General features: G+C 42.3%; 1 protein-coding gene across 1 annotated transcript in view; it reads left to right on the forward strand.

The window, feature by feature from the left end:
* Positions 1-22,827, forward strand: part of Sgk3 (serum/glucocorticoid regulated kinase family member 3) — a 111,761-nt gene extending 88,934 nt beyond the window's left edge. Inside the window, exons 9-17 of the mRNA XM_075971347.1 lie at positions 1,031-1,114; positions 1,213-1,344; positions 3,446-3,558; positions 3,652-3,688; positions 7,013-7,099; positions 8,586-8,681; positions 11,060-11,215; positions 13,367-13,456; positions 21,089-22,827. Of these exons, the coding sequence (XP_075827462.1) occupies positions 1,031-1,114; positions 1,213-1,344; positions 3,446-3,558; positions 3,652-3,688; positions 7,013-7,099; positions 8,586-8,681; positions 11,060-11,215; positions 13,367-13,456; positions 21,089-21,259 (966 nt within the window). The 3' untranslated portion in view covers positions 21,260-22,827. The remainder of the gene's footprint in view (positions 1-1,030; positions 1,115-1,212; positions 1,345-3,445; positions 3,559-3,651; positions 3,689-7,012; positions 7,100-8,585; positions 8,682-11,059; positions 11,216-13,366; positions 13,457-21,088) is intronic.
* Positions 22,828-27,272: the final 4,445 nt, after the last annotated feature.

Raw genomic sequence — 27,272 nt, forward strand, 5'->3', positions numbered from 1 at the left:
TTCTCATGTTTAGACTGAGATTGTATGTTTGGGTCAGAAGACAATGGAAGTTCTAGAAGTGTGACTACTAGCTCATGTGCTAAGACATCTCAGAATGCCTTGGGACATGTCATTTATTAATTATACAACTTGATTTATAGTGGTCTCAAATACCTTACAGTTATGGTCATGTATCACTTAACGGAAACGTATCTGAATAGATACATCCTAAGCGTTTTTATCATTTGGAGGACGCCACAAAGTGTGCTCACACTAACTTAGGTATTACAGCCTACTGCAGATCTAGGTCATGCAATGTATACCCTTGTCTGCATGTCAGTCATTGACCAAAACACTGTCACGTGTGTAGCATGACCTTGACTATGTCTCCCTTTTCTGATACAATACCCTCTGTTTTCTAATGTATACCCACAAGCCAGACCATTATCAAAACACAGTGGTCCATATTATCTCTGACTTCTTGTGGATTCAGAGCCTGCAAGAGAAGCCTTCATAAAGTAGCTGTGCGTTTTGTTCACTGAAAAAAATTAACCCCCCCCCCCGCCCCCAGTAGCCATGAAGTTCATAGCTCCAGTATTTTCTCTTTGTGTATTCACCTGTGCATATCAGGGTGTGTGCATAGTCATCAGAAAGCAAATTGTTGGAGTTCCTTCTTTCTGACCTCAGGGGTCCCAGGAATCAAAGTTGTCATCAGGCCCCGCTTCAGTGTTCTCTAAGCAAACTCTTCAGGGCTCAAGGCTGACACGAACAGAAAGTCCTTGAGTGGTGTATATTTGGTTGACTAGTAAAAAAATCTCAATTCCAATTTATTATGTAACAAATAAATTATTTCAAATAATCAAAACCCTTTTTGTCTTATTAAAATGTCTAAAACAAAGTAGAATTACCAAAGTAAATTCAGCACTGTTCAGTCTTCAAAACAAAACATAGGCTCCTGCGGACTTCCTTTTTCGAAACTGTATGAACCAGTGTGTGTTGACAGGAATACCTGTAAAGACTTCACCTCTTCAACTGTTTGCAAATCTAACAGGTTCTCCTTGCAAAACGGAAACTGGATGGGAAATTTTATGCTGTCAAGGTGTTACAGAAAAAAATAGTTCTCAACAGGAAAGAGGTAAAATCAAGTAGCTCTTGTTTCTCCTGAGCCTGTTTTCTTTCTCCGCAGTTGTTTTCTGGTATATAATACAAATCGGTATTTTGCTTTCTTTCCAGCAAAAACATATTATGGCTGAACGCAATGTGCTCTTGAAGAATGTAAAACATCCATTTCTGGTTGGATTGCACTATTCTTTCCAAACAACTGAAAAGCTTTATTTTGTTCTGGATTTTGTTAATGGAGGGGAGGTGAGTTTTATAATTAGCTGTCTCATACAGACAATGGCTAGAGAAAAAACATAGCTTGAAATCTGAAAGGTTCTTATGTAACCTTTGAGCTGACAGCGCTTATCAACAGCTGTTTGTAGCATGGAAACAGCGTTCTACAGACCACATGCCGTGCGGGACACAGAGACTACAGGCACCGTGTGTGGGTGCATCATCAAAGCTGGAGCTCAGGAATGCAAACTGCGATGTTAGCATAAGACACGATGTGTAATCTAGATAAGGGCTGCTTCAACCGCTGCCTCTAAATGGTAGCTCAACACGTTACTTTCTAAAGGGATCAAACAGTTAATCAGTGAGGTGACCTCCGCATAGTGAAGCCAGCGTGGGAACGGCTTCATGTTGTGTTGTTTCAATGTGTTAAAGATTCTGGCAAGATCTCTCTCAGAGAAGATATTATTGTTGTTCGAAACAGGGTTTCCCTGTGTAGTCCTGGCTGTCCTGGAACTCACTTGTAGATCATATTGGCCTGGAACTGAGAGAGATCCCCACTGGTCTTTGCCTCCCAAGTACTGGGATCAAAGGCATTTGCCACCACTGCCCAGCGAGAAATGATTTTTTTTTTTTAAAGAAAAGGATCATTGCCGGGCGGTGGTGGCGCACGCCTTTAATCCCAGCACTCGGGAGGCAGAGGCAGGCGGATCTCTGTGAGTTCGAGACCAGCCTGGTCTACAGAGCTAGTTCCAGGACAGGCTCCAAAACCACAGAGAAACCCTGTCTCGAAAAAAAAAAGAAGAAAAAAGAAAAGGATCATTTTAATCACAGAGACCTCTTGTAAAACCTCCTATCTTTACAAAGAAATCATCTATCCTTCCATCTCAGCAAAGAGAAAAAAAATGTTCCTTGTCACTGTGCTTCAGTTAACTATAGAATAAAGGTAACATAAAAAGAAATATAAAATTAGGCTCAATCAATAGAAAAGTGAAATTCAGAGAAGGTAACTTGGTCTGTTTTACTGCCTCCCTGTGTCTGAAATGTTGACGGGAGCCTCCTAAGCAGATGAGGGACCACGTTCCTCCTTTATCTGTGCTTGCTTCATGGTGATTTAGGATTTGCTTTGGGCCCTTTTTGCACAGTGGGCGTTGTTACCTGAGCAGTGCAGATAGAAGGAGGCAGGCTTGTCATCTCCAAGAGGAGCTTCGCTGGGATAACTGGAGGTGGGGGGAGAAGTGCCGTAGAAGAGACTGGTGGGTGGTAAGTGAGGCTGGTAGTGGGTAGACGCAGACTGTGGTTTGCTGTTGTTGGTTTTTCTTCTTTTAGGGCACTGTCTTGTTTTTGCTGTTTTGAGACAAGGCCCTGCTGTGTATATAGTTCTTTCCAACTTGTCTGTGGAGCCGTGCTGGCCTTAAACTTGTGGCAGTCTCTCTGCCTCAGCCTCCTGAGTGCTGGGCTTATAGGCTTGTGCCACCAGACCTGGCTCTGTTTGTTTGGGTCTCTCTAGGTAACCTAGGCGGTAGGCCTCCAACTCAGCCCCCCGCCCTACGATAGGCCTGTACCACTGTGACCAACTCTTCTGCTGTCCTTGCCATCTTTGCCTCCTGATACTCATCCCTAACAATCTTGACATGAGATATGGAGTCTTTGTGTACTACTCAATCTCTTCATTAGAACCAAGTGAAATATCAGAAAATAAGTTATGGGATGCTGGGCAGATCAGCCTTTCTGAACTCGTTTCCTCATTGATTCCCTGCCTCAAGACTATGGGGAAGATTAAATAGTACATGTATATGAAGACCTCGGCATAGAGCTTTTGATTTGCGTCCGGAGGCCCAGAATGCTAATTACACGGCCACATCAAAGTTGTAGGTTTTCCTTAGTAATCTTTTCTGAAGTGGTTGTCAGGAATGGTGCAGACTGTGCCCTTGAGATCTGAGAGGAGGCAGCAAGGACTGTCAGAGATGTGCTCTGAAGACAGGCAGTGCAGTAGCTGCATGAGAGGTGAGGGGCAGGAGATGAGAGATCGTGCAGGGCAGCAATCAGATGGCTCCCCTCGCTCAGACCGTCAGAAGCAGTGTTTCGTGTACTGCCGTGTGACTGATGCTGATGGCTTCCCTCGCTCTTGCAGCTCTTTTTTCACTTACAAAGAGAACGGTCTTTTCCTGAACACAGAGCGCGGTTCTACGCTGCTGAAATCGCCAGTGCCTTGGGTTACCTGCACTCCATCAAAATAGTGTACAGGTGAGTCATGTGTTCCAGTCACATGGAGAATACCTCTCAAATGCTTCATTTCACACAGTGTTCAGACTTTTCTTTTCTTTTTCTTTGATGTAGAGACTTAAAGCCAGAAAATATTCTTTTGGATTCTGTGGTGAGTGTTGTCTTCTTAAACATCTTGTAGGGTTCCATTGTTGTGGTTCTGCAGAGTAGGAAGAATGTCTTAGAGGTTCCCCACTGTATGACTGAGTTTCTGTAATGTTCCTGAAGTGACACTAGGCTTTGGGGAGGAGACCTGCTCCGGTTTTTAAGGGGACAAGGTTGAAAGAAGAGAGCCCACAAAGATAAAGGACTGGCATGGAGGGCCCCTTGTGATGGGGTAGTTCTGTGTCCTGACTGTGGTGAGAGCTGCTGCAGCACACACACATTGCATAGCACCACACACATGCACACAGACACACACACATGCATGCGCACACACAGGATGTGCATCTTCAAAATAACGACACCAAGTAAGGTCAGTATTGTAATTAGCAGTTTTCTTTTTTTTTTCTTTTCTTTTTTTCTTTTTTTTTTTTTTGAATTTTTTCGAGACAGGGTTTCTCCGTAGCTTTTTTGGTTCCTGTTCTGGAACTAGCTCTTGTAGACCAGGCTGGCCTCGAACTCAGAGATCCGCCTGCCTCTGCCTCCCGAGTGCTGGATTAAAGGCGTGCGCCACCACCTCCCGGCTTTTTTGTTGTTGTTGTTGAATTAATTAGCAGTTTTCTACAAATGATAGTTTCTTGCTTGACATGAAACAAAATGTCAGCATTGGTGTATGCTGGATGAGGTTACACTCTACTGGTTTTGCAATTTTGTTTGTTTTTGTAGTTATTTTAAAATAAAAAAAGGTTTCAACATTATGAGTTCAGGTCCAGGGATGTAACTCGGTGGATAGAGTGATTGCTTAGCATGCCGGAAATCCTGGATTCACCTTACTGGGGGGGAGGAATGGGCACAGTTGCACATGCCTGTAATTCCAGCCTTGAGAGGTGGAGGCAGAAGGGTCAGTAGGTAGTTCACGATGTCCTCCACTAGATAATAAACTTAGGGCAGCCTGGGCTATGAGACTCTGGCTCCAGAACTAAAAAGAATGGGCTAGCAGGGTTACACAGTGGGTGAAGGACACTTGCCACAACCCGCGCTCAGTGTCTGGGACCCGCGGTGGAAAGAGAGCCCGCCCTCGAAAGTTGTCCCCGACCTGCACATCACGTGCCTCTCTTTCCCTTTCTCTCTCACTTGTGTGTGTACACATGCACACACACAGACACATACACGCACTTCTCTCTCTTGTGCATGCACACGTGCACACACACAGACACATACGCACTTCTCTCTCTTGTGCGTGCACACGTGCACACACACAGACACATACACACTTCTCTCTTGTGCATGCACACGTGCACACACACAGACACATACACACTTCTCTCTTGTGCGTGCACACGTGCACACATACAGACACATACACGCACTTCTCTCTCTTGTGCATGCACACGTGCACACATACAGACACATACACGCACTTCTCTCTCTTGTGTGTGCACACGTGCACACATACAGACACATACACGCACTTCTCTCTCTTGTGCGTGCACACGTGCACACATACAGACACATACACGCACTTCTCTCTCTTGTGCGTGCACACGTGCACACATACAGACACATACACGCACTTCTCTCTCTTGTGCGTGCACACGTGCACACATACAGACACATACACGCACTTCTCTCTCACTTGTGTGTGTACACATGCACACATACAGACACATACACACTTCTCTCTTGTGCATGCACACGTGCACACATACAGACACATACACACTTCTCTCTCTTGTGCGTGCACACGTGCACACACACAGACACATACACACTTCTCTCTCTTGTGCGTGCACACGTGCACACACACAGACACATACACACTTCTCTCTCTTGTGCATGCACACGTGCACACATACAGACACATACACGCACTTCTCTCTCTTGTGCATGCACACGTGCACACACACAGACACATACACACACTTCTCTCTCTTGTGCATGCACACGTGCACACACACAGACACATACACACTTCTCTCTTGTGCATGCACACGTGCACACATACAGACACATACACACTTCTCTCTCTTGTGCGTGCACACGTGCACACATACAGACACATACACACTTCTCTCTTGTGCGTGCACATGTGCACACACACAGACACATACACACTTCTCTCTCTTGTGCGTGCACACGTGCACACATACAGACACATACACACTTCTCTCTTGTGCATGCACACGTGCACACACACAGACACATACACACTTCTCTCTCTTGTGTGTGCACACGTGCACACACACAGACACATACACACTTCTCTCTTGTGCGTGCACACGTGCACACACACAGACACATACACACTTCTCTCTCTTGTGCGTGCACACGTGCACACACACAGACACATACACACTTCTCTCTCTTGTGCGTGCACACGTGCACACACACAGACACATACACACTTCTCTCTCTTGTGCGTGCACACGTGCACACACACAGACACATACACACTTCTCTCTTGTGCGTGCACACGTGCACACACACAGACACATACACACTTCTCTCTTGTGCATGCACACGTGCACACACACAGACACATACACACTTCTCTCTCTTGTGCATGCACACGTGCACACACAGACACATACACACTTCTCTCTCTCTTGTGCGTGCACACGTGCACACATAAAGACACATACACACTTCTCTCTCTTGTGCGTGCACACGTGCACACACACAGACACATACACACTTCTCTCTCTTGTGCGTGCACACGTGCACACACAGACACATACACACTTCTCTCTCTCTTGTGCGTGCACACGTGCACACATAAAGACACATACACACTTCTCTCTCTTGTGCGTGCACACGTGCACACACACAGACACATACACACTTCTCTCTCTTGTGCGTGCACACGTGCACACACACAGACACATACACACTTCTCTCTCTTGTGCGTGCACACGTGCACACACACAGACACATACACACTTCTCTCTCTTGTGCGTGCACATGTGCACACACACAGACACATACACACACTTCTTTCTCTGTCTTATACACACTCACTTCTCTTTTTCTTTCTTGTGCTCTTTCACACATACATGCATAATTAATAAAGAAATGTTTGTTTTTTTTAAGTTAAGGAGCTAGAAGGATAGCTTATTGGAAAGAGCACCTGATAGACTTACAGAGGACTCAGGTGTGGTTCCTGGGACCCACGTCGAGTGGCTCACAGCCATCTGCATCTCTAGTTACAGAAGATCTGATGCCTTCTAGTAGACCCAGGCACACATGCCTACACATAAAATACAAAGTTGTCGTATTTAAAGCTTGCTAACTCACGTCTATGCGTTGCCTCATCTCACTGCCCTGTGTTTGTCAGGGACATGTTGTCTTAACAGATTTCGGGCTTTGCAAAGAAGGAATTGCTATTTCTGATACCACCACCACCTTTTGTGGGACACCAGAGGTAAAAACTATGTCTGATTGTTGATGTAATTTATAAGATATAAATGTCACATATTCAGAAGAGGTGAAATACACTTCCTAGAGCCTCCAGCTTCCTGGAGATGTGAAGCGAACAGTGGGAATCTTCCATTATGGATCTGAAATGCCCCAAGACCCTTTTGAATGATCTGACAGACATAACATGCTTATTTTTTAGTATTAAAAATATTTCTTGAAAGTCATTAAACATTTAATTATATTTCTAATCTTTCTAGAAAGAATTTCAATCAGTAAAAATGTCCTAAAATTCATTGTGGGGGTAGTTGCATGGCACTGTGACCATGCTGACTTCATTGAGCTGGACACTTTAGAGAGTGTTGGACAGTGTGTCCAACTGTCTTATCACAGCTTCGTTGTATATGAACTGTGTCAGGGCTGGAGACACGGCTCAGCAGTTACGAGTACTTGCTGCTCTTGTGCAGGCTTGGGGTTCACACCCAGTACACACGGTGTGGTTCACAACTATCCATAACTTCAGTTCCAGAGGATCACACACCCTCTTCTGGCGTCCAAGGACACTGCATGCATGTGGTGTACATACATATATGCGGGCAAAATATACACACATAAAAATTAATTAAATCTAAAAATAGTTTTTAAATGATCTTAGCAGATACGGAAAACATTTTATAACTGCAGTTATAAATATTATAATTGGTCTCAGTTCATTTTTAATAGGTGGTTGGAATATTCTGTAAAAAGTCATTTCCTTAACAAGAAAATAAATCAGTAGATATGAAAGAAACTCACAAATGAGTATTTACCAGGGTGTATCTCATTCTCATGTTTTCAGGGGAGAATGCATATTTTTTTCAATCCTTACAGTTTGATTTAAATCTTTCTGTATACATGTATGAAAATGTTATAACCTTCATTAATATAACTAATGTTTGTGAATTTCTTTACAAATTAAAATAACTTAAGCTTTCTAAATTGGCTTGAAAATTGATTACTGTAATTCCTAATAATAATGGTCACTATGAGCTCAAAAATTCAAGGCCAACTTTAGTAATTCATCTGTAAGAGCAGATGAATTCTTTAAGTGGAAACATTTTAAATAATAATTAGATGGGTTTTGGGGGTTGTTTGTTTTGTTTTGTTTGAGACAGGGTCTTATTTAGCCCAGGCTCCTCCTCCAAGTCCTGATCCTCACGTCTTCCTTCTTAGATCTAGAATAGCAGGCATGTACTGCCATGCCTGTCTCGCTTCTGAGATAACAAGCCTAAGGGAAGACCGTCTTCCAACACACACTCAGCATTTTGGTCTTCTTTTCTCTGTGGCCCTAATCTCTGGATAAAGTGCCGTGTTCTTGTATTTGGAAGTGTTCTGGTTGATGTCACTGTGACAGAATGAGAATGTAAATCTCATTGAAAATCTAGATACTATGTTTTTAGTATGAGCACCCAGAATTTGTTGACTTTGTCTTCCGCTCTCATCTTTTTCTGTAGTACCTTGCTCCTGAGGTGATCAGAAAACAGCCCTATGACAACACTGTGGATTGGTGGTGCCTGGGTGCTGTTCTCTACGAGATGCTGTATGGGCTGGTAGGTATTTCCACTGCAGTATTGATAATACAGTAATCAATAATCTCAGGTGCGTAGATGAGATGGTACCAACAAAGCAGTATTGGCCTTGTCAGATGAGTTCAAAACCATATTAGGAATATGCCTATGCAGAAAAACTTTATTACTTTCGGGGGGAGGGATTTCAAGTCTTGGTTTCTCAGTGTAACAGCCCTGGCTGTTCTGGAACTTACTTTGTAGAGGAGCCTGGCCTTGAACTCACAGAAATCTGCTCACCTCTGTCTCCCACGCGCTGGGATGATGAAAGGTGTGCGCTACCAGGCCCAGCACCTATCTACCGTTTCCGTGCTACTTTAGTTGTTTTCCTTCCTCTGGCAGTTTTAGAACTGCCACAGTCTTGACGTGGAATTTCCTTGTTTTCTTTGTTTGTTTACACTAAGCATCACCTGCCTAATTTCAAAATGATGGGAATAAAGTTTTCAATAATAGCATATTATTATTGTTTTAAAAGATAGTAGTACCTTGGGGTTTGACCTTCCATTCTGTCTTTATGGGATTGAATTTCTGCATGCATTTTCATCTTGTATATCACTGGGTATCACCCATTTCCCTTCTCCGAAAACATGGCTTAAAATATTCACTGAAACAAAATTATGTTTACTGTGCAATTGAATTCCACAGTTTTCAGTAAGACACTTAAGACTCTCCAGAGCCTTAAATGGATGTTTTATTACTACACTTGGAGATCACTCCAACTAGAGCAACCTGTTCAGGCTTCTTAGTTCATATATCTTCATATTTATGCCAGTATACTAATTTTTCGGGGGGGGGCAGAGCTCACAGTACTGGGGTTACAGGCATTCCTGGCATTTTATGTAGGTACTGAAGATCTGAACTCAGGTTCTCGTGTTTGACATCAAGCACTTTACTGACTAAGCGATCTCCCTAGCCCCTAAATTTTGTTTTTCTTTGGCCCCTTTGAAGTTATTGGGGTTGCTTTCTAGGTACTTTCTATGGCCGTCTAAGTATACAGCAGCCCCATGCAGTGACCTCTGAGGTAGCAGCCAGTGCCGGCGCTAAGTGCACCATCATCAGTTAGGGAAGGGAGAAGAGAGAGAGGAGAGAGAGACTCACTCCTACAAAAATGGAGCTCAGTGAAGTTGAGCATATTCTAGATTCCACAGAAGAATAGACACAGGCAGCTGTCCTTCCCTTGACTGTGGATGCCTTGTTAAAAGTTGCTTTTTAAGTAATGCTGGTGACAGTGGATTTCAGATAACCACTTAATACCTTAACTTTATTTAGGCACTAATTGTCATCTAGATATGTCAGAATCCTTTGTATTTCTTTGAAGGACTTAGAAGTATAAAATAAGGTTATACTTTAAAAGGTAAAATTTTTGTCTTTCTTACAAAAAAAAAAAAAGAAAACTGACAAGGCTGTAAAACTCCCTTAACTTTAAATATTATTTTTATTTCAAAACTTTTAGCTAGTTAATTAGCTGTAAGGCGTTCCCCCAATACTGTAATCATCACACGTACTTACCAAGGAACAGCATCTTCAGGTCTCTATCTATTTCTTTGGTGACTTTATTCTCAAATCTTAAATCATTTGGCATTTGATCTGTCTGGAATGCCTGTTTCCATTGACTCTGTCATCGTACCTCTGTGTCTTAGTCACTGTTTCGTTGCTGTGGAGACACCGTGACCAAGGCAACTCTTCTACCTGGGACTTGCTGACGGTTTCAGAGGCTTAGTCCGTTGTCATGGTGAGGAAAATGGCACTGGAGCAGTAGCTGAGAGCTGCATCCTAGTCCACTGGCCAGGAGACGCTGGATCTGGCATGGGCCTTTGAAACCTCAAAGCCCACCCCTAGTGACATGCTTCCTCCAACAAAGCCACACCTCCTGATCCTTCTAATCCTTCACAGAGAGCTCCACTCTGTGATGACTAAGCAAATGTATGAACCTACGGGGTGATTCTTACTCAAACCACTGTGTTCTGATATGGTCAGTCATTGCTTTCTGTGAAACATGGTATTACAGGCATGGGATTTAAAACAGTCTACACACAGCTACTGGAAGGCCTGACCCTATTTCATCCCGCAAGCATGTGTTAAGCTAGACAGTGCACCAAGCTTTAGAATCTCTGCCACAGACTATCTACCGTATTCCCCAGGAGGGCCATGAGTTTCTGCAACTGTCAAACCCAACTGCTCTCTAAAGAGCAAACCCAAGTACAACACCTTGGTCCTGGCTGGCCTGGAATCCACAGAGGTCCACCTGCCTCTGACGTCGAGGACTCGATTACAGGAGTAGGCCACCTCGGTGAGCAGTCCAGCGTGTTTTCAACCATCTGCACACAAGTCACTAACCTCTGTTGCTTTGGGTTTTTCCCCAGCCCCCTTTTTATTGCCGAGACGTTGCTGAAATGTATGATAATATTCTTCATAAGCCCCTGAATTTGAGGCCAGGAGTGAGCCTCACAGCGTGGTCCATTCTGGAAGAACTCCTAGAAAAAAACAGGCAGAATCGACTTGGTGCCAAAGAAGACTTCGTATGTATCCTATTTCTGAGTACCGATTGTTAAACTTATTTAAAATTTGGAGATAAATCCTTATTTTATTTGGTGTTAATGAAATAGTTGTTATTACAGAGTTGAAGGGGAGGGGCATTCTTGCCTCCAGTTTCTAGTTGTGTTTCTGTGCTTTAATTTAGTTCTGTCTTCATTTGATCTTAGTGACTATTGCTGGATACCCGGTGTCCAGTTTTTGCATTCTGTTGCTTCTTGGTTTTCATTTGTGACAGTTTCTTCTCCATCTTCCTTTATGAAGTGTCCTTTAGTATGTTTTTTAACAACTTTGATATTTTTGTCAGTTTAATTTTTTTTTTTAGAAGAAAGTTTTACTACTTAGCTCAGAATCTAATGCCCCTGCCTCAGGCTCCAGAGTGCTAGGATTGGAAATGCATGCCATGCCCAGAAGTTTTATTTTTTTGTATCTTGTTGTTACTGTTTGTTTTGTTTTAAGACAAAGTCTGTATTGTGCAGGCTAACCTCAAACTTGCAGCAGTCCACCTGCCTCAGCCTCCCAAGTGCTGAGATTATAGAAATATGCCACCACACCCAACATGAGAAATTTAAAATTTTGTTGCTACATAATACAGACATTTCCCTGAACTTACAATGCAAACTATCCAACTCATAAGCTTTTGTGGGGTTTAAGGCTATGTAAATGTTTAAAGCATTTTCTCTTTGTGTTTTAGTTGTGAGCCTAGCCTTTAATGGCTGAGCCATCTCTCCAGCCCAGAAAACATTCTCTTTATTAATAACATTTTAAGGCGCTGGAGCAGTAACTCAGTCCTTAAGAGGGTTGGTTGCAGTACATGTAGGCCAAACACCCATACATAAAAAATAATAAAATAATAAATTTTTAAGAATTGCTTTTGAGACAGGGCCTCACTATATGTGTACGACCTTTGCAGGACTTGAACTCACTAAGATCCACTTGCTTCTACCTCCCCAGTACTGGTATTAAATGCATATGTCACCATTCAAGCCCAGCTTTAAAAGGATTTTGTTTTGTTTTGTGTTTTGTTTCTCGAGACAGGGTTTCGCTGTAGCTTTGGAGCCTGTCCTGGAACTAGCTCTTGTAGACCAGGCTGGCCTCGAACTCACAGAGCTCCACCTGCCTCTGCTTCCTGAGTGATGGGATTAAAGTTACATACCACCACTGCCCAGCTAAAAGGATTTTTTTAAAAGTACCACTTTTCTGTATAAATAACTTTAAATTTCTTTTCTTTCTTCCTTTCTTTTTTTTTTTTTTTGAGAATTTGCTGACACCCCCATGAGATAATTATGAAATCTGCCCATTGTTTCAGATCAGGGAACTCAATTTGCTCATGTTATCAATATTATGTTAACATGTCACAAACTGGTAAGAAACATGAACTTGTCAACTCCTTTTCCAGAAATTTGTGGAGGCTGTTTTCAGCCTTCAACTTGAACTATGTGGACAGTAGACGCTTCTGCTGCTACCCTCGCCCCCTATTTCCTGCTGGCCGTTCAGTGGCTGGCTCTGTCATTGTCTCCCTCAGTCTTGTTCATGTTCATAACTGCTCCATCCCTTCACTGAGTTCATTGTCAGAAATGGCAACACTAGATGAGTCTGGCTGTTGCATCCTGGGCTTCTGAATAGTGTTGAAGAAAAAGTTTCAGGTTGGGATTCTAACAGTGCAGGTGTGCAGTGTTGCGGTCACAGGTTGGGGTTTGAGCAGTGCAGGTGTGCAGTGTTGCGGTCACAGGTTGGGGTTTGAGCAGTGCAGGTGTGCAGTGTTGCGGTCACAGGTTGGGGTTTGAGCAGTGCAGGTGTGCAGTGTTGCGGTCACAGGTTGGGGTTTGAGCAGTGCAGGTGTGCAGTGTTGCGGTCACAGGTTGGGGTTTGAGCAGTGCAGGTGTGCAGTGTTGCGGTCACAGGTTGGGGTTTGAGCAGTGCAGGTGTGCAGTGTTGCGGTCACAGGTTGGGGTTTGAGCAGTGCAGCTGTGCAGTGTTGCGGTCACAGGTTGGGGTTTGAGCAGTGCAGCTGTGCAGTGCAGTGTTGCTGGTCGCGGGTTGGGGTTCGAGCAGTGCGGGTGTGCAGTGTGGCACACTAACAGTAGTTTTAGTAATGACAACATGTAAGTACTAAAACTACTGTTTTAATTTTCTAGCTTGAAATCCAGAATCATCCTTTTTTTGAATCACTCAGCTGGACTGACCTTGTACAGAAAAAAATCCCACCGCCGTTTAACCCTAATGTGGTAAGTCCATAGTTTTCTAAAATAGTGAAAATTACAACTGTGATTTTGGAGATGGACCCTCAAAGCTGACCAGAGTCAAAAGGGGTTGGTCCCTAAGTATTTTTGCAATCTGTCACTGAGAGGGTCCTAGCTCAGGGGTAGAGGACTTGCTAGTGTTCCACCAAAGGGAAAAAAAGAAAAGAAAATGACAACTTGATGGTGATCAATAAGATCCCGGTTAGATAAAGTTTCTTCCTACATAGTAATCATGAAATGCTTCTTTGCAAACATCAAAAGGGTGATCTTAATAAAGAGATGTACACTAAGGAGCCATTATCTTTTCTATCCATACTACAACATTCAAGTAATGATAATAATGTTTTTCCAGGGACAGATAAATATGTGTGTGTGGTCTATGTACATATTTGTGTGAATGTATATATATGCTTGCATGTGAACCGTGCACCAAGGTCAAAGCATCCTCCACAGTCTTGTGCACCATAGCTTTTGAGGCAGGTTCTCTCACTGAACCCGAGAGCACTCATTTCAGCTGGGCTGGCTTGCCAGTGAGCTGCAAGGATCCACCTTCTCTGCCTCCCTCCTCCCTGGTGCTGGAATCACACGTGTGTAACACTGATCTGCCTGGGACATGGGTCCTGGAGATTTGAACTCTGGTCCTCATGCTTGCTTGCCAAATACTTTTATCAGTTCAGCTGTATCCTTAGCCCCGGGCAAAATCATTTAATGAGAATATAGATTGTCATGTCTTTTCTAGAAAATAGTAAGAGTGTTATTAAAATATCATGTTCATTTTAGCTAAACTAGTGAAAGTAGTTCACCTAAAGATACATTTTTAAACAAAAGGCCGATCAGAGATGTGTTTGATAGAAGTAACAGCATGTCAAATTTTAGCAACTAATATATAGTAATAAAGAAATTGTCAGTAATAATGTTAGTAACCTCTGGTAGCTTTCTTTGTAGAAATACATATTTTGTATTTGGTCATCGTATATAACCTGCTCCTCAGATGACTTGTGAACTTACTACTATCAATGTTCTCGTTAATGTATCTGTTTATAAGTGAGTAAATGGACAGACAGTCACAGCTGAAAAGTGACAGTGTCAATATTCAAGTCTGGGTGGGATTCCAAAGTCATTGTTGTGTGTTTGCGTGGGGGTGGGATTCCAAAGTCATTGTTGTTGTTGTTGTTGTTGTTGTGTGTTTGAGTGGGGGTGGAATTCCAAAATCGTTGTTGTGTGTTTGCGTGGGGGTGGAATTCCAAAGTCATTGTTGTTGTGTGTTTGTGTGGGGTGGAATTCCAAAGTCATTGTTGTTGTGTGTTTGCGTGGGGTGGAATTCCAAAGTCATTGTTGTTGTTGTTGTTGTGTGTTTGAGTGGGGGTGGGATTCCAAAATCGTTGTTGTGTATTTGCGTGGGGGTGGAATTCCAAAGTCATTGTTGTTGTGTGTTTGTGTGGGGTGGAATTCCAAAGTCATTGTTGTTGTTGTTGTGTGTTTGCGTGGGGTGGAATTCCAAAGTCATTGTTGTTGTTGTTGTGTGTTTGTGTAGGCGTGGGTTTCCAAAGTCGTCGTTGTTGTGTGTTTTTGTGGGGGTGGGATTCCAAAGTCATTGTTGTGTGTTTTTGTGGGGGTGGGATTCCAAAGTCATTGTTGTGTGTTTGCATGGGGGTGGGATTCCAAAGTCGTCGTTGTTGTGTGTTTGCATGGGGGTAGGATTCCAAAGTCGTTGTTATTGTGTGTTTGCATGGGGATGGGATTTCAAAGTCATTGTTGTTGTGTGTTTGCATGGGGGTAGGATTCCAAAGTCGTCGTTGTTGTGTGTTTTTGTGGGGGTGGGATTCCAAAGTCGTTGTTGTTGTGTGTTTGCGTGGGGGTGGGATTCCAAAGTCGTTGTTGTGTGTTGGCATGGGTGTGCATGCACGTGAGTGCACATCCCTGTGAAGGCCAGAGGAAATCCTTGGTGTCATTCCTTGGGCATCATCAGTTTTATTTTGTGTTTTGAGACAAAGACCCACTGGCCTGAAATGAGGCTGACTGAGCAGCTGACCAGGGTTTGGCTGCTGCACCTCCCCAGTGCTGGATGACACAGTGTGACGCAGGTTCTCCTGTCTACAGAGCAAGCGCTTCAGCCAGTGAGCCGTTCCCTGCCCTAATCTCCTCATTTGATGTTGCTGTGAAACATAGAGGAATGAGGGCATTACTTCAAAAAGTCTCTGTACTTTGGCTTGGCTAAAATTCAGATTCTGTGCATAATAGCTGTGATACTTCACATCTGCCGACACAACAGTATTTTTATTCTGACTTACTTTCTGTAATTCAGAATTGATGCTTTCAAAAATGACTATTCTGGTAAGGATAATTTTTGTCCTGATGTTTACTTTGGGGTTAGAGAGGCTCAATCCCCCATTCTAACTTCACTGAAGAGGAAACAGGCGTGTAAGAAGAAGGTAATCTTATAAGGAATTGTAGCTGACTACTCTCATAATCAGAATGTGATGACGGTTTTTGGTGTGTTTATGCCTGTCTGTTTTGGGTACATTGATTTGCTGGAGACTGGTGGTGTTAAGCAGGGGCTTTACCATTGAGATAAATCTCCAGCTCTGAGATAAATCTCCAGCTCTGAGATTATTTTTTAAATAAATTAATTCTGTTTTATGTGCATTGGTGTGAGAGTGTCAGATTCTCTGTAACTTGAGTTACAGACAGTTGTAAGCTGCCATGTGGTAGCTGGGAATTGAACCTGGATTCTCTGGAAGAGCAGCCAGTGCTCTTAACCTTTGAGCCATCTTCACTCCTCTGAAATTATTAATTTTTTGTTTATTTTTTATTTATGTGTGTGTGCACACATACATGTGTGTCTGAGTGTGCAGATGAGTAGCACATGCATCCCTGGTGCCTGATAAGGCTAGAAGAGAGCATTAGGTCCTGGAACTGAAGGTTAAGGCCATTGTGAACCATCTGAAGTAGATGCTGGGGACCAAACCTGGGTCCTCTGCAATCCTAATATACCCACTTTTCAATTTTCTTGAGATTTTATTTATTTTTCTTTTATGGGTAAGTATATGAGTGCCTGAATGTATGTGTGTGCATACATTTCGTGTGCATACAGGTCTCATGGGGGCCAAAAGAGGGTGTCAGATCTCTTGGAACTGGAGTTACAGATTGTTGTAAGCCACCATATAAGTGCTGGGACTTGAACCTGGTTCCTCTGGAAGAACAGCCAGTGCTATTTTTTATTATAAGTTTTTTAAATAGGATATACTTTGATCATGCTTTCTTCCCATATCCTCCACGCCTTTCTACCCACCCAACCTTATGTTCGCCCTCCCTTTAAAAAAACAACACACAGTCAGCTGGGTTTAATGGTGCACACTTTTAATATAAGCATTCAAGAGTCAGAGGCAAATGGATATCTGAGTTCAAAGCCAGCCTGGTCTACAGAAGGAGTGCCAGAGCCACCCAGAGAAACCTGTCTCAAAAAATAAAAAATAAACCACAAAAACAAAACAAAAAAGCAAAGTACATGCATGTGCGCATGCATGTACACACAAATGGGACGAATGAAAATCAAAATGAAACCAAAGACCAGTAGGACCAAAAAAGAAAAAATGCCAAAAGCAAAACGAAACAGAAAGTCTGCCAAATAGTCTTGTTTCAGGAAGACAGTGTTTCCTTGTAGACACCCTTCACCTCTGACTCTTACAGTCTTTCTACCTCCTTGTCTACACAGATCCCTGAGCCTTCAGGGAGGGCTTTGATGAAGACATCTCATTTAGGACTGGGTGCTCCAAAGTCCCTCACTCTTTGCACACTGTCCAGTTGTGGGTTTCTTTGTCAGTGCCCATTGCTGGGCTTGTGCCCTTTTTTAAATTGTGTTATTTCATTTGTTGCTATCTAGTTTCTTGAGTTCTTTATATTTTTGATATTAGTCCTCTGTCAGATGTGGGGTTGTTGAAAATCTTTTCCCATCTGTAGGCTGCTGTTTTGTCCTATTGACGTTGTCCTTTGCCTTACAGGAGCTTTCTAGTCTCATGAGGTCCCACTGCTAATTTTCAATCTTAGTGTCAGGGCTACTGGTGTTCTATTCAGGAAGTGGTCTGCTGTGCCAATGAGTTCAGGCTAATCCCCATTTTCTCTTCTAATAGGTTCCATGTATCTTGTTTAATGTTAAGGTCGTTGATCCACTTGAACTTGGGTTTTGTACAGGGTAATAGATATGGGTCTATTTGCATTTTTCTACATGCTGACATCCAATTAGACCAGCACCATTTGTTGAAGACAAACATAAAAAGAACTTTTCAGCACCTCACGAAACATTATCCAAAATTGACCACATGTTTGGTTACAGCGCAAGTCTCAGCAGGCACCTCCTCCTTTCCCTGCAGTCTTTTGGGTTGGTTTGGTTTTGGAGACAGAGTTTCTTTGTGTAGACATTGCTATCCTGCAACTCACTCTGTGGACCAGGATGGCCTCGAACTCAGATTCACTTGCTTCTGCCTCAAAGGGGTGTGTCACCACCACTTGGCTTCTACCCTTATTCTTTAGATTGGGGGAAATCATCCTCTATGATTTTGTTAAAAATATATTTTGTGTCTTTGACATAAATTTCTTCTCCCTCTATCCATATTTATTTGTAAATTGATCTTTTTGTAGTGTCCCATATTTCCTGCATGTTTTCTGCCTGTAATTTTTTTTTTGAGGTTTAACATTTTCTTTGACAGGGGCTGGAGAGATGCTCAGTGGTTAAGAGCATTGCCTGCTCTTCCAAAGGGCCTGAGTTCAATTCCCAGCAACCACATGGTGGCTCACAACCATCCGTAATAGGGTCTGGTGCCCTCTTCTGGCCTGCAGGCATACACACAGGCATACACACAGACAGAACACTGTATACATAATAAATAAATAAATAAAATATTTAAAAAAAACATTTTCTTTGACAAAGCTAATCCTTTCTTCTACCTTCTCTTCAACCCCTGATATTCTTTCTTCCATGTTTTGTATTATGTTTGTGTTGTGTAACAAGGCTTCTCCTGGGGAAGTACAACAACACATCTACTTACCCCAGACAGGGAGCCCATGACAGAGCAAACTACAGATGCCACCAAAGTCCACCTTGGTGAGGCAATAAGTTTTATTGGGGTTACTTACAGGAGCATAAATGACTCAAAGATAGCGACATCACTAAAGCTCACCCCAGCATAGGCAACATCTCACAAAATCTGGGAACCCTGGAGCACACTGCACTGCACAGCCTGCAGGCTACTCAACAGGTTAAAGAGCATGCCTTCCGGAGGCTCAGTTGATCTAAACCTGTATAAGGCAGCTGGCTGGTTTCTGATGCTTCTGGGCCACTCGTTTGGTCTCAGCATCTTCTCTGCAGCTTGACTTCTTTATTCTGAGAGAGGGGAGGCATACTGAATTTGGTCAGTTTCAGGGACTTCCTGAAGCTATTTTGAGTTGTTCACCTTCCTGCTTAAGGAGTTTCCCTGTAGGATGGTATGCTTCAGTCTTGGAAGAAACCATTACACAACACTTGATGGAGCTTACCTCTGAGGATTTTGTTTCACATCCTAAATATTTCATTTACAGATTTATTTCAATTTGCGTTTTCTTTAGTTAAATTTTTATTTCGTGTCTGGAGTTGTTTTCATTATTTCATTGAACTGTTTGCATTTTTACAGACTTTTAAAAAAATATTTATTTATTTATTTATTAGGTATACAGTATTCTGCCTCCATGTATGCCTGCAGGCCAGAAGAGGGCACCAGACCCCATTACAGATGGTTGTGAGCCACCATGTGGTTGCTGGGAATTGAACTCAGGACCTTTGGAAGAACAGGCAATCCTCTTAACCTCTGAGCTATCTCTCCAGCCCCCATTTTTACAGACTTTATTAAGGGATTTATTCATATCTTAAACTCTTTAAGGTTCTTATATTCATAATTGCTATTTTGGCTTGTACAAGTCCTTGACTTGTACTTCCACCATATGCATTTTCCAGGGCCTGCTGCTTTTTGGTGGAGACACATTGTCTTTGCTGTTTATGTTTGTGTTTTTGTGCTGGGATCTAAGCATCCACGTTACAGTGTCTGAGGTGCTTCTTGGTGTCCCTATCTGCTCTTGGCTCTGTTGGGTCAGAGATCTGTTCTTTTGGTATTGTTGCCCTCGCTGGATACTGAGCAAAAGCCCTGAGTCTCCGTCAGAGAGTCCTGTGGCTAGTCAGGGAGTGACAGAAAGGAATGGCCTTGGAGGAAAAGCTTTGAGGGTTGGTGAGAAAAAGCTAAACTGGGTCTGCTTTGTAAGATGAAGCCCTCAGGGAAGAGGGACTCCTGCTGCAGAAAGAACTGAGAGTAAATCTGGAAAGAGTGTTGTAAGAGTGCGGGAAAGATTGACCCTAAGTGGTGCCGGTGTTTTCCTGACCCAAAGGAACGGAGATGACTTTGAAGAGAAGACTGACAGCTGGAGAGAAGGGGCTAAGCTGGGTCTGCCCACAGCCAGTACTCTTAGCCACTGAGCCATCTCTTCGGTTCCTTTTCTATTCCTTTTCATTCCAAAGTCCATAACCCTAGAGAACTTTGTAGTCTGAGGGAGATTTTCTTACATGGGAGAATTTAGCATTCCAAGTTCATTCCCTTTTGGCTGGTTGAGTAGTAGATTTACAGGGCCAACTGATATCCAGAGTTTATTTTCTCTGCTCTGAGTCCCTATCTTTGTAATTCAGTTGGACTTCTTGACCTGGGCGTGAAGGATTTCCCTTCCCTGTAGAGCAGAAATAGCCTGGAGGCTTTTACAAGCCCAGCACCTGAGTTTGCAGCTCAGTTCCTCTCTGTAACCGAAGTTAAAGGGAAGGTTCAGTGACTTCGCAGCACAGGAGAAACACTGCCTTGGAGCTAAGCCTTTACCTTGCTCATCTTACTTTCCCATCAGCCCATCCCTCAGGTCTTGACAGCTAAGGGTGGCCTCACCAAGAGCTTGATGACCATCTCTGTAGCACAACAGAGTCACCTTTCACTTTTCTTAAAACAGCCTCACTTCCCCATTAGAAAGCATTGCCCATCTAAACTTGATAAGCTGAACAGGCAAGCTCAGAGCAAAATACTGCCCTGGAGGTGATGTCTAGAGAGAAAGGGGGAGCTTCGCGCTCGCGCGCACGCATGTGTGTGTGTGTGTGTACACATGTGTGTACAATAGGCAACGCTGCTATACTGGCCTTTCTTACCCTTATCACTACTCTCCCTACTTAAGAGTAAAATTTTTAACTTTTTTTGTTTGTTTTTGTCATTTTGTTTTTAATTTGATTTTTGTTTTTTGAGACAGGGTTTCTCTGTAGCTTTGGAGCCTATTCTGGAATTGGCTCTTGTAGACCAGGCTGGCCTCTAACTCACAGAGATCCGCCTGCCCTGCCTCCCAAGTGCTGGGATTAAAGACACATGCCACCACCCAACTTTTCACTTCTTAAAATAGACAAATCTCACCTTAATTATAAAAGTGGGGCAGGGATAGCAGAATAATAAAGTAGGGGAAATCAAAGCTTGTCAGGGAAAATATGCAAAGTCATAAAGACATTTCAATGAACTGAGTTAATAAAAGAAAAGCTAAAGTGAATGATTTCTGTGCTTTTTGGTGTTTTAGGCCGGACCAGACGATATCAGGAACTTCGACACAGTCTTCACGGAAGAGGCGGTCCCCTATTCTGTGTGCGTGTCTTCTGACTACTCCATAGTGAATGCCAGTGTTCTGGAGGCAGACGATGCATTTGTTGGTTTTTCTTACGCCCCTCCTTCAGAAGACTTGTTTTTGTGAACAGTCTGAAGTTCAGAAACCATTGGGCAAATAGAGCCTGTGGAGGAGACGGAAACGCCGATTTGTGTGAATATACTCAACTATGTATAACAGTGCCTCATTTTTACATGTAATGTTGAAAACTATGAAATACATATTTTCTGCTGTAAGCAAGAAATAGGGCATTTCAAAGAGCTGAGTTTTGAACTGATTTGTATTCTTGTTTATTAAGCTTATTTTTAAAACTTTAAAGCTATTATTATTCTTAGCATTAACCTATTTTTAAAGATGACTTTTTGCTATTGACTGTTTTTTCCCTGTTAAGTTTACACTAACACATCCAAGATAGACTGTTGTTAATAGTCTGTTACAGCGAAGATAAGATGCATTAATATCTTTATACTTCTATGACTTTTATCATAGCAGAACTATGCAAATGGTACATGGGAGTTTAAGATGACGTCACTGTTTAGAATTTGCTTCTTGGTGAGAGTCGGATGCAAAGGCAGGTTGATGGCTACTTACGTGCAGCCCCTGGAAGGCAGAATGAAATGAGATCTTTGCTTTTGAAACGCTCCGTTCTCACCCATGCATCACGGCTCCTCTCGAGGAGAAGAAAGGATTTGATGGGTCGAGTTTTCGGAATCCCCAAGGAGATGAGAAGTATAAAAATGCTGCCAGATGTTTTTAGTGGTGCCAAAAATAAATGTCTGTCATATATTTATATTATGTTTTCTATTTATGTTCCTTTTGACTCTTTGAAGGTTTAGTACACTGTTGAGTAGGTCTAAACCTTGGTGTCTGTTTTTGCAAATAGCTATTTCAAAACTGCCTTCCTAATCGATCAAGTTTTTAAAATGACAGGAAAAAAAAGTAGGTTTCTATAATGTTTACCTAATTATGAATTAAAAAATAAAATAGCAAACCTGGGTCAGTGTAAATGTATGTCACCTGCTGCGCTGTAACGAAAGGTAACAGTGGTTTAGCAGATACATGTTCAGTACATATTCGTTTGGTAGTCACAGGGGTCACATACACACGGCCTCATGAAGGCTAACAAGAGTATTCTCTACGTCTAAAGTGCACACCTGCCTCTAGTATCCTCATGCATCTTAGAAAGAGTACAGAAAGCTGACCTGAAATCACATGTAAAATAGTGTGTGCATCTGTAATGTTGGGTACAGAGAAACTATTTAAAAGGGGGTGCTTAGCTTGGGATCCCAGTTCTCAGAGGACAGTTTTTTCAGGCCCTTTAGAGAACAGTATCCTGAGCTCAGCTGCACTAAGAACTAACTTCCTTTGCACGTGTTTTCTCGACAAAGATCACAGAAGAGTTTCTCACCAGTACCTGCTGGCTTAGATGTGGTCAGCAGAACTGGGACAGGCAGCACTTGGCTTTAGCAGGTGGTGTTTCTAGCAGGACACTGGACCCTCCTTACAGATGAAATGTTCCGTCTACACTGTACATATTTGATTGGGGGCACTTCTGTAAGACTTTACACAGTTTTTTGTTGATTATAAATCAAGACAAAAATTGTACATGTATGTTTTTTTACTTATATCTCTCAATTAAATTGCCAAAAATTAAAGTGCAGTATTGTATTTTTAAGAACAAATTTTAGATTTTTAATGTTTCCTGGATCACAAGAAGTACAGATCTATGTAGTATAATAAAATTATCAGAAAGATTAATGATCAACATCTAATTTCTGTTGTTATTTGAAATTAAAATGAATTAAGTGAATTGTTTTATTTTTTCAATATTTCTAATTATTTTTTATTTATTTTCCTTTTATGTACATTGGTGTTTTGCCATGGGTGTCAGGTACCCTGGAACTGGAGGTACAGACAGTTATGAGCTGCCATGTGGGTGCTGGGAAATGAACCCAGGTCCTTTGGAAGAGTAGTCAGTGCTCTTGACCACTGAGTCATCTGTGTAGCTCCAAAGTGGTTTGTGTGTGTGTGTGTGGAGAGAGAGAAAAGCTATAAGTCTTAGTTAAATTATTTAGGTAGACATGAATTACTGGCTTATTTTTATATTGACATATATGGGTCAGAAAACAACGTTCCAAGTTTCTTTTCTCCCATCCTGTGAGTCTTTTCTTAAATATCTGCCTTTTGAACAGTGGCTGTGTTATGCTAACTACAGAAACAATCTCAAAGGTCTAAATAAGGACTAGCTACAGTCGGAAGTTAGCCCAGCTTGCCTGTTTGTTTCTAGGGATGTCTTTCAGTGTAACCCAGCCTGGCCCCAAACTCAAGATCCTCTCTGCTTGGCCTCTATCTACGATTGTGACTTGTTACTTGGAGCATCTTGAAGTAAGAATTTGTTCTTTTAGGCACTGGCCTCTAAAGGTAACTTTTTCTTCCTTGTTTTGTTGCAGATCATTCTCCTGAGAGCAGTAAAGGTTTGTTGCTAGGTGGAGGCCTCTTCCTAGTTGGGGGTCTCCCTGCTGGAGCCTGGTGAGGTAGGAGAGGCTTAGTTTACTTCTGGGGCAATCGCCTTTACTTCCCCAAAGTCCCTCCTTCTGTATTTTCCTAGGGAATTTGTTGTACCCATGAGTTTTGAGAACACAGTAATATGAAACCAAATCATGAGTTTCTGGGGTCTGAGTGTCTTGAAACAAGTCACATTGTGTCAAAGGAATTAACAGGCAAAAGAGCGGTAACACCTGGGATATGTATAAGAATACTGGGCGGGGCTAGAGGGCAGAATCCAAAGTTAAGAGCACTTGCTGTTCCTGCAGAGGTCCTCCTAGGTTGGTTCCCAGTACTACCTGGTGACTCTAAATAGCTTGGCTCCAGTTCTAGGGACTCCGACCCCCTCTGGCCTCCTCGGGCACCAGGCATGCACATGGTGCACATCCTCACATGTACACACAAAATACAAATCTTCCAGATTTTAAAAAGTATATAGGTTCGGGAGCTGGAGAGATGGCTCAGTGGTTAAGAGCATTGCCTGTTCTTCCAAAGGTCCTGAGTTCAATTCCTGCAACCACGTGGTGGCTCACAACCATCTGTGATGAAGTCTGGTGCCCTCTTCTGGCCTGCAGACATACACACAGAATATTGTATACATAATAAATAAATAAACAAACAAACAAATAAATAAATATTTTTTAAAGTATATGGGTTCTTTCCTACTTTTCATATTTATTAAAATGATATTAAATGTTCTTCACTTCGCTGATAGAATTCCAGCTGGAGGTTTATCTCATTTACGTCGCATGTTTCTAATCAAGCAACTATAATTGTTCGTTTGCTGTCTTTCAGACACATTCCTTAGTGGGTAACAGATTGTATGCAGATAACTTTTCAGGGTGGGCAGGGTAGCTCAGCGGGGAAGGACACTTGCCACCAAGGCTGATGACCTGATTTCCGTCAATGAAACGCACAGAGTGGGAGAGAACCACAGTTGTCCGCTGACCACCAGGTGCACCGCATACACAGATGTAAATTTTGAAAACGTTTTTCGATTCTATAATGTTCGCTTTTATACAAGCAAATGAACTAAGAAAGGAAAATGCTGCACTATCTTCAAATACAGTTTCTGAAAATTTGACCAAATTGCGACAGTAGAGAATAATTTTAATCAACACTCCACCAAAAAAGCAAAGATACTGAGAGTCGTTCTACAGCAGTGAAGTGCTCAAAGAATCCTACAGTCAAAAAGGTAACCACCTTTCACATGTGGTTGGTTACAGGATGAATGTTAAGGCAGTAAGGTAAGCCGCTCTTTAGCCCTGCCCACCAGAACCACACTTATTTGGCGATTTCATTGTTTCTCACACCCACTGTACTCTGAGCAATTAATAAAGAGAGGTATTCAGTATTTCTACATTAGTTTTGGTTAAATATTTGTGGGAACGTCTACAAAGAGTTGTCAATATTTAAATGTTTTTGTTTTAATAGTTAACCTGTGGAATGCAGAAGGTGGAAATACAGTACCACAGACCACACAAATGGCCAATTGGAATCACTGTTGGTATTTTTCAGTTCTTTTTAGATAGTAAATACAGCCTTGCTGTTAGGTTTTTCTGTGATCCAGTGGTAGCAATGAGTCACTCAAAAATCCCAGCTTATGGGCCAGCGAGTTAGTTCAGCAATAATAATGCTAGCCACCAAGCCTGATGAGCTGAGTTTGAGACCCAGGACCTACATGATGAAAGAGAATTGACACCTCCAAGTTATCCTGTGACATCCACGTGTGCTCTGACATGAATACACATACACAGTAAATGTCATAATTTTTAGTTACAGCATATGATCTGTAGGTATTGATTAGTGGTAGAATGCTTGCCTAGTATCCCCAAGGTCCTGGGTTCGGTTCCCAACATATATGTATACATATATGCACACGTTAGTTTACTGTGTTAATGATCTGTTGATGTTGATCACTAATACTTGTTATCTATTAACTTTAAAGACTTTTTAAAATGTTTATGTAGGGGGCTGGAGAGATGGCTCAGTGGTTAAGAGCATTGCCTGACAAAGGTCCTGAGTTCAATTCCCAGCAACCACATGGTGGCTCACAACCATCTGTAATGAGGTCTGGTGCCCTGGTCTGGCCTGCAGGCATACACACAGACAGACTATTGTATATATAAATATATAAATAATGATAATATATAAATAATATAAATAAATAAATATTAAAAAATAAATAAAATGTTTATGTATATATACACCACATGTATGCAGGTGTTATCAGAGACCAGAAGAGGGGTCAGATCTCCTGAGACTGGAGGTACAGGCACTTGTGAAGGATCTGACATGGGGTGCTGAACTCTGGTTTTCTGGAAGAGCAACAAGTGCCCTCAACTACTGAACCATCTCTCTAGCCCTGATTGTTAATCTTAACTGAGAACATTAGCTCAAATACAAAAGAAAAAGAATCTGAGGTACCTTCTGATGAATGGGCCAGTAGCTGGATGATTTCACCAGTTACCTGGATTTTTTTTTTTTTTTTTGGTTTTTCGAGACAGGGTTTCTTTGTGGCTTTGGAGCCTGTCCTGGAACTAGCTCTGTAGACCAGGCTGGCCTCGAACTCACAGAGATCCGCCTGCCTCTGCCTCCCGAGTGCTGGGATTAAAGGCGTGCGCCACCAGCGCCCGGCCAGTTACCTGGATTTTTTTTTTACCTGGATTTTTTTAAATTTATATTGATTCCTTCAGAATTTCATACATGCGTAGAATGTATTTTGACCTTATCCATACCCAACTCTGACATCCTCCCTCCCCCAAACTTGCCCACAACACACATGTTCCTCTCCCAATTTAACGTCTTTTCTTAACCCACCAAGTCCAGTTGATAGAACTAATACATAATGTCTGCTTTTTGGTGCAGTTGATTGGTCTTTTGATCGAGACTGTTAATTAGTTACTTCTAATCCCTGACATGTTGATTTCGTGGTGTTTGGTGTTTTTCCTCTTCTCTCACTTAAGTATTATTCTAACATGGGTTGTCTTTCCTGGGACTGCCGAGGTGGATTCATATTTCCCTTTGGTCAGAAAGATTTTGTGATTTATTTTCTGCTGAGCTGGCTTAATGGACATTCAGTTCCTTTAGCCTATTTTTATCATGGGAATTTTTTTGGTTTTTCTTCAATTATGAGAAACAGCATTGCTAAATATATATGTATCAGTTACTTTTCTGTTTCTGTAATACAGCATCATGACCAAAGACTACTTTGCAGAAAAATTTATGTTGGCTTAACATTTCAGAGGGAGGGTCAGTCATGGTGGGGGAGGCAGGGAAGTTGGAACAGGAAGCTGGCTGGGCACATTTTCAGCTGCACACAGGAAGTAGAGAGGGAAGTGGATGTGGCACAAACCCTCAAAGCTCACACCCAATCATGTACTTCCTCCAGCAGGGCTGCATATCCTCAACATTCCACAACCTCACCAGAGAAGTCCATATGGAGACCAGGTATTCAAATACATGAACCTGTGGGGGCCACCACAGTACAGTAGTCTGGCTGACAGTTGTCATTCAGAACTTGAAATGCATCTGCCCTCCTGGTTTTTAAAGTTTA

This window comes from Microtus pennsylvanicus, chromosome 5 (assembly GCF_037038515.1).
Source record: "Microtus pennsylvanicus isolate mMicPen1 chromosome 5, mMicPen1.hap1, whole genome shotgun sequence".
Classification (NCBI taxonomy): Eukaryota; Metazoa; Chordata; class Mammalia; order Rodentia; family Cricetidae; genus Microtus; species Microtus pennsylvanicus.